The sequence below is a fragment of the Leptidea sinapis genome, chromosome 22 (genome assembly GCF_905404315.1).
Source record: "Leptidea sinapis chromosome 22, ilLepSina1.1, whole genome shotgun sequence".
NCBI classification, from domain to species: Eukaryota; Metazoa; Arthropoda; class Insecta; order Lepidoptera; family Pieridae; genus Leptidea; species Leptidea sinapis.
Window position 1 is genome coordinate 7,317,583 of NC_066286.1, and position 12,502 is coordinate 7,330,084.

Genomic DNA, 12,502 nt, shown 5'->3' on the forward strand with positions numbered 1-12,502 from the left:
ATGCAATCAGAGCTCTGATCAGTGATGGGATGAGTGCTTTTATTAGATCAAAACCAATCGACGGAGGGCCTAGCGTCCGAAGTAGTTAATTTTGATGAATCTGGATAACTTTTGCCGATCGCGTGGTCGGCAAAAGTTTCACGTTTTTATGAGATAATGAAAGATGAAGAACATTTGTTAGCTATGAATGACACGCATTAATTATATTAATATACTAGCTGATGCCCGCGACGTCGTCCGCGTGGACGGTATGCAGCAACAAAAAAAAACTATGCCCGCATCTAGCCTGTATTATGTTTCGACCTTTTGTGAATTCTTGGAAAATTTGGATTAAATATAGCATTTTTATTATGTATTATTATTACATCTGTACGTAACTTATTCAAAAAATAATAATTTACTGATTAATTGAACGCCCGCTACTAAAAAAATTAAGGAAGAATGTGTCTTTTGCTATCGGTTTTTTTTCTTAATTCTTTACAAATACTGTTCTTTCTTTACCTGTTTTCGCATCCTTCACCAGGAAAACTCTTTCTTATTTTACTTTATATTACTGTGGTTCGGTCTGAAGGGTGCCGTAGCTAGTGAAATTACTGGGCAAATGAGACTTAACATCTTATGTCTCAAGGTGACGAGCGCAATTATAGTACCGCCCAGAATTTTTGGGTTTTTCACGAATCCTGAGCGGCACTGCATTATGATGGGTATCAATTACCATCAGCTGAACTTCCTACTCGTCTCGTCCCTTATTTCCATAAAAAAATCCCAAAGTAGAGGGATAACTGTCAACTTTTTTCGACGTTTTTAAAGTTGTCTTTATAGACGTATAAATGATCTGAGGCACCAACCATCCAAATTGCACATGAATAGTGTTTTCACTTTGAACGTGTAATAACACAAACATAACTGTTTATGTGCGAATCGATCGCATCAGGTGGTGCTGAGCTATTGCATCGCGATCGACACACATAAATCTCCGCGTGTCGTTACCCCTGGGTATGATGCACGAGTATCCACTCGTCGCTCGGTTTAATTCGGTGCTTGTCGTAAGCGCATCACGCCTACGTATGTCTGTGGTTGCGTCTACTTTGGCTAATGTAGCGGCGGCTATGATGAGTAAGGGCCGCTACACACTTAAGCCGGCTGGCATTTATCGACATCTAGCTGACCCGGCAAACGTTGTTTTGCCATATAAAGTATAATTTACGCGATAGTTTTATAAGTAATAAAATATTGCCTATATTATAGCCTGTACATTATTTTGTTCTATTGTCAATAGTTTTTGCAGCGCACGCAAAAATAGGTTTTCGATTTTACACCTTGTGTTACAAAATAGCAATTTTATTACGGATCCCTAATTTTGAAAAAAAAAAACCTATAGCCTTCCTCGATAAATGGACTACCCAACACTGAAAGAATCATTCAAATCGGACCAGTAGTACCAGAGTTTAGCCCGTTTAAACAAACAAACAAACACTGCAGCTTTATAATATTAGTATAGATAAGCCGAATAATAATAATAATAATAATAATAATAAGCCTTTTTATTTCTTGTTAACACTAGTTTTTTTTTACAGTAAACACAAATTTGTAATTTCGTTTTGGTTAATTTTTTGTTAGTAATGTGTAAGATTAAATTAAAATATAATATAAACAATTTATGGGTTAACAAGAACCCCTGTATGAGTAAAGGCCTCCTCCAAAGATGCCCATTCTTGTCGGTCTTGTGCTATGGAGCACCGATGCCAGCTAATCTTTCAGATCATCTTCCCAGCGGAATATCCTGTTTATATACAAAAAATAAGTAAAGTGTAAGTCGCACTATCCATAAGAGGAGTTTCACTCAGTACTTTTTTAATTAAGTATTTTAATTTTTCGTGTTGGTTATATCGGAATTCACTTGACCTTGACTTTAATAATTAGTTTTTATAATGACAATAATTATACATACTTGGTAAAAAATTTGATTGTTATTGTGGCATGTGAGATAGCCCCCTAAAATAGTTCCCATTGGTTACTTTTCGAGTACGGAACTGTAAAAATTACAGCTTTCGTATGTTTATAGCCGCAAATTCTAGAAAGCATCTTTGATAGATTGGTTGGGAGCTGGTATGCATCGGTAGTTTTCTATGGAACGTGCACATTGGTCGGTCGATCACCAATGAAACTGGTATTAGAACACGAATCTTATATTCAAACTATACAAGACTGTTCTGCAGCACAATGTTATTCGTACTTTTGTATTAGAATACCATAGTGTTGCGTTATCGAGTCTTGCTAGTATGTAGATTTGAAAAAAAAGCGGCCGGCTTAAGCCAATCGGGTTTGACGATCAATTCATTTTTTCAGTATATCTGAGTGAAAGTGAATAGTAGGAAGGCATGTTTAAGATGTCTAAGTTAAAATAATAAAGTGGGAGGCTCCTTTGTACTGTATGCCGGCTAGATTATGGATACCACAACGGCGCCTATTTCTGCCGTAAAGCAATAATGTGTAAGAATTATTGTGTTTGGTCTGAAGCGCGCGCTAGTGAAATTACTGGGCAAATGAGACTTAACATCTTATGTCTCAAGGTGACGAGCGCAATTGTAGTGCCGCTCAAAATTTTTGGGTTTTTCAAGAATCCTGAGCAGCACTGCATTGTAATAGGCAGGGCATATCAATGACCATCAGCTAAACGTCCTACTCATCTCGTCCCTTATTTTCATTAAAAACAACATTACATTGTCACTGTTCTGATGTGCAGGGCTGTAAGTGTACCCAAATAAATAAATATATAAACTAATAATCTCGTACCAAATATGCCGACTCATAATGTGCAGCGCCCCTAACACCTGTTTCTTATGTAAATTAAAAATAAAGTAAAATTGATTGTTGGGCTTTGCAAGTGTTTAGTGTTCAGAATCTATACTAATATTATAAAGCTGCAGTGTTTGTTTGTTTGTTTGTTTGAACGCGCTAATCTCTGGTAATACTGGTCCGATTTGAATGATTCTTTCAGTGTTGGGTAGTCCATTTATCGAGGAGGCTATAGGCTATGTTTTTTTTCGAAAATTAGGGATCCGTAATAAAATTGCTATTTTGTAACACAAGGTGTAAAATCGAAAACCTATTTTTGCGTGCGCTGCAAAACTATTGACAATAGAACAAAATGATGTACAGGCTATAATATAGGCAATATTTTATTACTTATAAAACTATCGCGTGAATTATACTTTATATGGCAAAACAACGTTTGCCGGGTCAGCTAGTATAATATATAACCAAAATGTCAACTGTAGGCACCATAACTTATTATATCATAATAAAATGTAATGGTTATTATCTCACATCTCATCACAACTATATACAAGTAACATTAAATGATTTAAAACAATGGGCAGTCGGGTGACCAGCAGCCAACACGTCACTTACTTTCGACTGCCTCAACAAGAAGTGCCCAATAGCCGAGAGCAATTCGTAACAGTTACACTACTACCAACCTTAATAATACGAAACTACCAACATCATAATAAAGTGACATCATTAAGATTTTGCATGAGATTATATAATATTACAATTACTGAATATATACTAAATATAATTACTAAAACAATATAATATTAACAGGTTACAAATGATTCTATTAATATTATCATAACTGAATGTTGGTACTTCTTGGAATGTCGAATAACCATTACAAAAACTTGTTTGGTTTGGTTTTGAGGTGATTTGAACAATATCTTATGTTTGAACTGATAGCCTTCCCTTCTAGCATGAATTAGATTAAATTTGTAGCCAAAATTTATGAACGATACGGGAAACGATCCCGTGACCTCTCGGGTTCCGCCCGAGCGTTCTTCCAACTGAGCCAGCCAATCGAGGGACTCCATGCCCATCTACAGGCTCTACTTTACAGTGGAAAACCTCCTCAACCCCAGTAATTACATATTAGGAAATTGACCTGAGATGTCGCTCTGTCAAATTTAAACAATTTGGTGGTTTGACTTGGATTTGCAATATCGAAGGTTAGGATTAGAGTGATGCGTTTTAGGCCTTTGAAGTATAAGTATGCTTTGAACTTGAAGGTCTAGCAGCTGATAGATGATGAAAAATTACATGTTTTGCTCAAACAGGGCAGGCCCTTTGAGCCTTCCACCATTTCCAAGGAAAAGAAAGTCAATGATCATTCCAGTGTGTAATATGACAAGATTTACAAATAAATTAATATATTTACAACATCTCGGCCAAAAATCTGCATACAGCTGTTGCAACGCGTCGAAATATAAATTAATTTTGTTGAATCAACAGCGCAGTAAAACTCATAACACGGGACAATTTTTATGATGCAGTAAGGCTGTAGGCTACATCAAAGATATCAAAGAGAATTTGTAATTTATCCGCTCAACAGTATGGACACATCAAACGAAACATTCACTTATGTATATCTATCAATTTATTGCGGAAGTTGTCGATGGATTTTTAAAGTGTAAACTTCTATAATAGCCGCCTTGGGCACTTTTTGGTAGGGCAAAATCTTATGGGTTCGCGTCACCGGCTTGCTCACGACTGGCGCACGCGAAAATTTAATTATTCAAAAATATATCTAAACTCCTCCGAAACGGCTGAACCGATTGGTATGAAATTTTGTGTGCGATGCGATTTTTATATTATTCCGTTCCATCCACAAATCCGCTATAGGGTTGGCAAGATGACAATCGAATACAATAATTGTAGTACGATATATTTGGTAGGTCTGAGAATCGGTTGCATCTATTTTTTTTACCCAAAATTTTGTTTTTATTAAGTACTTTATATAGCAACGTTTGCTGGGTAGCCAGTATATATATATAGTTGGACACTATTTGGATGGGTGAAATCACGTGAGTTCGCGTCATCGAAATGCTTATAGCAGTATATCTGTAGTTTTACAGCTGACGTATTGTGTATCATTAGTGCTGTTTATATCTTATAAATGACTGCATTGTTGAAATTGTGATGAAATTTCAAATTTTAATACTAAAAATTCTAAGTTTGCCCTTCTATTGTCAGTATCTACAACTGCAGTTTTTTGTCTGGAGTATATTTTTCCTAGACGCCATGCCCAATATGAACATTGCTTCTATACGTATAATAAAACTGAATAGTCTTATTAACAAGTTCAAAAACTTGTTCATCACATCATAAAGCTCCTTAATATGTCCCAAAAGTATGTATGTAAGTACATAAAAAATTACAATTGCTATCAACATTTTAATATGAAAAAAAGAAAGCATTTAGTTAAGCACTTAAATAATTTAAATTTAAATGAATTCTGGTATCATCCAGTAATACATATCTTTACAAAGTTTGATCTTTATCAGCAACAGAGTCTATTGGTCCAATAACACAGAGTGTAATTTCGATTTCTGTCAAAAGTTCAAGAATATTTAAAAAACTAAATACGCAGTTATTGATTTCTTTTAAATCGAGGGCATGACTCCTTTCATGACTTTTCTCTAAGTCTCGTAGTTTCCGACTTGGCCATCACCGCCATTCTCAAAAAACCAGCCTGTATAATATTAATCCCGAATTAACTTGTATATTAACGTTTGTGAACTTGTTGACAAGACTATGAAGTCTCTGTTTTAAAATACTTGCTTTCTATGAGGTTATTATTTTCTGTAGGTATGTACAGTAACAATTTTGATAAGAAACATCGTACTTTTTGTGCTATTGCTTGCAGCTATTTTATGTGATTTTTTTTAGGTTTTGGCAAATAATAATATAATGAAGTGGTGTAAATGTGACTTAACCTTAAAATAATTTTCGTAAACAAAATCACAGTGATTTTTTTTTATATTTTCGTAATATTTAAATATTGCGTTGTTAGCAGAAAACAATCTTGCATTTCGTTTAGTTAGTAGTTTATACAATAACATACATGTGCTAAGAACGTCGTTAATTGTATAATTTGACATTCAATAAGTATTTAATACAGAACCAACATTGAAACACAATGTTTGAATTTGAATAAAGTAATGTTCTGAAATAACGCTACAGAGTTCAGACTAACCCACGAATAGATTCAGGTAACAACAACGTGGATTTGTTCCTCATTGGCTCCACACCTCAGTCTATCTATAGATCGTGATATCAAACTATAACATCTGATAACGCGGAAGCTGATCTTTACTATCTATAAACCAGTCCCACCTCTACATAAAACTGGGACATCGCACCACCGAAGCAAGATAGGTCATAATTGACGTAACACAGCGTCACGATGACGTAACGAATATCTGATTACCTCGGCTTTCATTAAGGCCACGATAATTTTGTACTATGACGGCTCCAGCCCGAAATATCGGTTGCTATGGCCGTGAACTAGCGGACTGTATTGTTGGAAAGTATGATCGCTGCTGCAATGGAACACTTAGTTCTGCAGGAAGATTTATAGCGCAATAAATACTGTGTTTGTTTTGCTACAAATCATCTTCAAGTGTTCCGCTGACGAATTCAAATGGAGGAGATTATCCTAGAATAATGTATGGACATCATTTAACACAGTTTTGAGCCGACATACTTGTAACAGTGGAAACTTCTTTTACCGCCAAGTTGTAGCGGTCACGCACTATTTGTGTAAACTGTAAAGCACACTTGTTAAGTGTAAATACACAATATCGATCGTCTCTTTAATAATATTCAAAGACATAGAATAGCATGTAGACAAGCTGGAAGGTGCTAATGAAAAGCGTGAATGTCTGCAGTAAAAATACATAATAGCTTTAAGGGTAAATGTATACACTTCTATAATAAAGTCCCAGCCACTGTTCAGGCAGTATCTATAAACAAATTTAAATGTTTTATTAAAAAATGGCTCTGTCGTAAATCCTAATACTCCACTGCTGAATATCTAAATGATCGGACAGCCCGGGACTAGATTGTGATTATTTTATAGAGATGGAAATGACTGTACAATATTGTATATTTTTATTGAAAAGTGCGCAAAAAAAGAATGCTGGGAGAGTTTCTTGCGCCGCTTCTTCTCTCTCAGAGCGCCACTTGTTTCCGAAGCGGTAGTAGTAGCTAGTAGTTATTAGAAATGACATAAAAAAGAAATTGAAAGGAATCAATTTTGAGAAAATAAATGCCTTTTTATGTCTAATAAATTCGCAGTCCTTTTTTATCTTGCTGTTTCTCGGTTACAGCTGATGTTCTTTTCTCTCGTACGCTGTTTGTTTGTCTATAAGCTAGTATATTGTAACGTCTATAACGATAATTTAAATGTCCATATTCAACTCCAGTTTCAAACCACACACCATAAACTTCATCAGTCTCACCATTTGTTTGTTTGGCGTTCCTCTACAGTACGTTTTTCAAAGAACTCTGCCACTTACTAACTTAAGAATCATTGAGAGCAAAATTTAAAGTAATAAACATCTTGACTGTTGCTTTTCAATATATTCTTGATAATGTAATGTATGTTCATAGGCACATAAGTGAATTTGCTAGAAACTGTCATAACCATAATGTTAACACCAGGAACAGACATAAACTTATAATGCCTACGCTGTAAATGCTTTTACAAACAAGATCCCAGAAAATGTTCAATGCAAAAGTTATGCAATAGAATTGTTTAAAAACGGTAGTATGGTAAAAGTTACTTTAACATAAATTACTTTCTTAATGATACCACAGATTGGGAATCGGGTGACCGCCCTCAGGCTAGTAAATACTATGTTTAATTGGACAATATTACTAATAATTACTAATATTAATGTGTAAACATATTTTTTTGATGAAAAAAAAGCCCGGTGAGTTTGTTGCGCCTATTCTTCTCAGGTCTGAGGCATTCGTTTTGGAATGGGTGGTAGTTTTTGACTTCCAATAAGTGATGTCACATTCTATTTTGAATAAAAATATTTAAATTTACAACTAAAATATGGACTGAGCTTCCTTTTGCGGTGTTTCCAAGACGATACGACACATAGACGATAGGATACATTTAAAAAAGCGCGTACTTCGTAAAAGGCCTTGAAGAATGACTATGTTGCGAGGCGAGTGAAGAAGAGGTTGTTGTTCGTTGGCATTCGTTCACCGCCGTTAAAGAACAAACACGAAAAAGTACCTATGTATTTTATTAGGAAGGGTACAAACTTGCATAGAGATATAGAGAGGCACGTTAAATTGTGTCTGAAGAGGTGGTATATGAAGGAAAACTTTTGATCAAAAAAACAAAAAAAATCAATAGTATAATTTCCTTGACGCAAATGAATGATGTGATTTTAATATGGTCACCGCCGCCCACTCTATTGTCTGAGGGCTTTTTTCTTCTTTCGATTCTATTCGATAAGCATGAGAAAGATAAATTAATGATTTTATTTTATTTCAAATTTGTTTTCAGAGTGAATCCTGCGACTCGGGCGATTGGGGATGGTCGGGGTTGGAGGAAGGAGGAGGTGGTCCGAGGGTACCAGCTCTTGTATCCACGTGTCTAGCCCACCTGCGGCGACACGGCCTCCATACCCTGGGTCTCTTCCGCGTCTCTTCTTCCAAGAAGAGAGTGCGACAGGTCAGTGTTTATTTTTTTTAAATTATGACCCTAGTATAGTATGACAAGGTGGAATGACCTTATTAAATTTTACTATCCCTACTTTGTTTATGTTCTGCAGGGATCTAGGGGCAGTACTTTTAGATTTTTTTTTTGAAAAGTTAATATTAAATCAATTGCTTCGTAATTTTTCCCATAATAGTTTATTACACTCCAAACAGATTGGCTTTATCCAGGGTCGTTCAACTACCGATGCTGGTGTTGACTTGATAATAATATACTTGAACCTGGAACTCTTTCCAGACTCTTCTCGTGATGCGCTTGGCGTGGCGTCTTTTATGACTTATCCAAGGCTTTCGATTGTCTTGAACACGAAACATTAGTCAGAAAACTTCACCATTACGGTATTATCGTCTGCAAAGGATGTCAACGGAAAAAGGTCCTCTAGACCAATCATTACAATGGGATTCCACAGGGCTCGACTTTAGAACCTTTTCTATTCCTTATTTATATAAATGATGTCCCTTATTTCGCAAAGGATAAATATCGAAGTGTGTTGTTTGCTGATACATCACTCATGTTTAAAATACTAATGTTTAAAATACAATACTAAAGTTGTACATTGTTTTAAAGCTTAAAACTTATTACTTAATGATAATAAAACAAAGTTCATTAAATTTACGCTACCTATTGTTAGACAAGTGTCAATCTATGTACAGCTTAAAAACGAGAAATTAGATATAGTTGAAACAGCTGTTTTTCTTGGAATAATGTTAGATACCAAACTCCAACGGGGCCTCATATAGACAACTTATCGACTAGACTTAGTTCTGCTGCATACGGAGTAAATAAAATTCCATCCTTAACAGGCATTGAAACTGCAAGATTGGATATTTTTGTTACTTTCACAGCATTATGGCATATGGTATATTATTATGGGGTAATGCTGCTGATATTTATTCTATTTTTGTGCTGCAGAAAAGAGCTGTTCGGGCAATTTTGTATATGTTAAATAGCAATAAATTTCAAAACAAAATACGTATTGAAAACTCGTCCTTTTTTGTTGGGTTGAAAGAATGTGCTAATCGTTATAAAGAGACAATTATAGAGATTAGAGAGTACACGAATGTTGCTACCGCTAGATTTGTGTACTTCAGTTATTTTCACAGTATCATGACGTACAGTATTTTGCTGTTGGGTCATGCTTCTGATATTGATATAGTGTTTGCGCTGCAAAAGAGAGCAGTTCGTGCTATATATCAGCTTGGTTATAAACAGTCACTCAAAGAAAAATCTTACAAATTAAATATTATAACTGTTCATTGTCAGAAAATACGTTCATAAAAATCGTCACCTTTGTGCTCTAAATTGTGATTTTGATTTATTATTATAATACTAGAAACTTACTTCTACTTTTAATATTTAATACGAGGAACAATCTCTTAGGATTGCTTGTAATTAATTCTTGTAGGCCTCATAAGATACATAATAGCTTTAAGGGTAAATGGATATACCTTTTTAATAAAGTCCCAGCCACTGTTAAGCCATTATCCATAAATAAACGTGAATGATTTATTAAAAATGGCTCTGCCGTAAATGCTACTTTACCAAAGCTGAATATCGAAGTGATTGGACAGCCTGGGACTAGACAATGATTATTTTATAGCAACAACAATGTCAGTACAATATTGTATATTTGATTAAAAAGAGCACAAAAAAGAATGCTGGGAGAGTTTCTTGCGCTGCTTCTCCTCTCTGAAAGCGCTATTTGTTTCCGAAGTCCTGGTAGTATTGGTAGTGTTTAAAGACATCAGGAATCAGATTTGAGAAAATAAATGCCTCTTTATGCCTTTTTTAATCTGACTTACATACATACATAAAATCACGCCTCTTTCCCGTTTTAGGGGTAAGCAGAGACCACTTCTTTCCACTTGCTACAATCCTTACATACTTGTTTCGCTTCGTCCACTTTCATTATTCCTTTCATACATGCTCTCCGGTTTAGGGTACTCTTGACCTGGCCTTTTTTCAAGACGATTTGATCTTGAAACGTCTGCCTAGGTCTACCCCTTCCAACACTTTCATTCACACTGGCCTTATACACTTTCTTCATCAATCGTTCTTCATTCATTCTCTCGACATGTCCAAACCATCTCAATTTAATCTGACTTTTACTTAATAAACGTTATTACTTGCAACATAAGTACCTCAGCGCTCCTTAGCAACCGTGTTAGTATAATTAGTTACAACTTTGTTATAGATTTCGTTTGTTAATAAGCAGTTCGTTCGTATTTAGCACTGTTATATTTACACTCCCGTTTACAATTTTTGTTAGCGCTGCTATAAACATTGCTTACGTATAATAACACTGTTGTAGCCAGCTGAATCGTGCTTAGATACTACGGTACGAAGTTATCACGTGTTTAAAATTTAAAATTTCCATTATTTTGCTCAGAATTGTATACTTTAAAAATAACAAAATCAGCTCTTTACTTAAATACTTTTATTATTGTTATTATTACTAGAAGTACTTACAGTACTCTTTACAAAATATATAATTAGAAAAAAAACTGAAAAGTATTAAATAACTTTATAAAGATTTAATTTAATACACCTCTTCTGCAAACCTTTGATATAAATAAAATACTACCTATAGATAGGGTTTAAGTTGGTGCCTACCACCTGCATGGTTTTGTTCTAGACGAAGCTTTTCCGTTCAAAGTCACGCATGGCGAGTGTAGGTAACCTGCTCTTACATTTGGCTTGGCACCGCATCGCATTTAAGATGAATCATGTAAATCGGACCATGAACCTCCTGGTTTTTGAAGTCGGTAAAAAAATAACATTATAGGCAAAAAATAAATCTTCCCACTTAACTAACTAAACTATAAAATAAACAGGTATTAGGTAGAGTCAAGAAAAAAAGACACTCACTAATGAAAATATAAACTATGGAGAAACATTGTAAGGAGGATTTTTTGAATGCGATTGAGACTGTTAAAAACTTTAATGAATTTATACTAAATATGTAACTACCACTACCTAACCGCACAAGGAAGCTCATTCCACAACTTGGTTGTACGTGGAAGAAAATTCCTTGAAAATAGCACTGTGGAGGAACGCCGCCACACATCCTATGTCGCTAGCCGATGGTGGGGCTGATATTTGACTCTGCATCAATCTTTATCTTTTCCATAGGAAAAAAATATGTTTATTTACTGCTTTTAAATAGTAGAAACAATCGCATAAAATGAAACGATTGACGTACAGCGGTGTGCGAGGGAAAATTAAGATGTTAATTGATTTTCAACTTTGAAAATTCACTGTAGTTGTAACATTATAGAGCGTGATATAATACGTCGTATTGTTGTTGTGCACTCTTAGACTAGTGAGATAAATTGACGATACGAGCAAAACTTATATATATAATCGAAGATGAAATTGAATGCATTACTCAACTGCCATTATCATTATTTCTGAGCTTAAGCTTTTTAAAAACATTTAAATGTTCTTAAATACTTTCGTACTTACTATAATCTCCAAGGCGTATATTGGTGTAAAGTTGTTAAGACTACTAATTAAATTATAAAGAATTGGACGCCCCTGCGTACAGCCATTTTTATTTTTTCACGCCCATTTCATTCTTGTTACCTGCGAAGAGCGCGCGGGCAGCGACCGTGCATAATTTGCACTCAATCACCTATTTTGTTTGTGGTAGGTTTGTATGGTAAATATGTATATGCTGCGACATATATTTGTGCGACATTTATTGTCAAAGCCGTGATATTATAATTTCACAAGTGATAGTATAATTAAACGGAAGATTGTCGAACGTCTTGATTTCTTACAATTTAACGGCCTAGTTTTAGTAAGTACACGGGTTCTTGAGTTTAGACCTGCGGGCCTACCTATAGAATAATACTAATATTATAATACTCTTATTGCGATTCAATTGACAACCTAATATGAACTGCTTTGCTATTTCGTACC

At 35.0% G+C, this 12,502-nt stretch overlaps 1 protein-coding gene across 2 annotated transcripts in view; it reads left to right on the forward strand.

Annotated features, from left to right (window-relative positions):
* Nucleotides 1–12,502, forward strand: part of LOC126970788 (rho GTPase-activating protein 6-like) — a 155,654-nt gene that overhangs the window by 124,239 nt on the left and 18,913 nt on the right. For both annotated transcript variants that reach the window (XM_050816880.1, XM_050816879.1), the window contains one exon: nt 8,366–8,533. In XM_050816880.1, the coding sequence (XP_050672837.1) occupies nt 8,366–8,533 (168 nt within the window). The remainder of the gene's footprint in view (nt 1–8,365; nt 8,534–12,502) is intronic.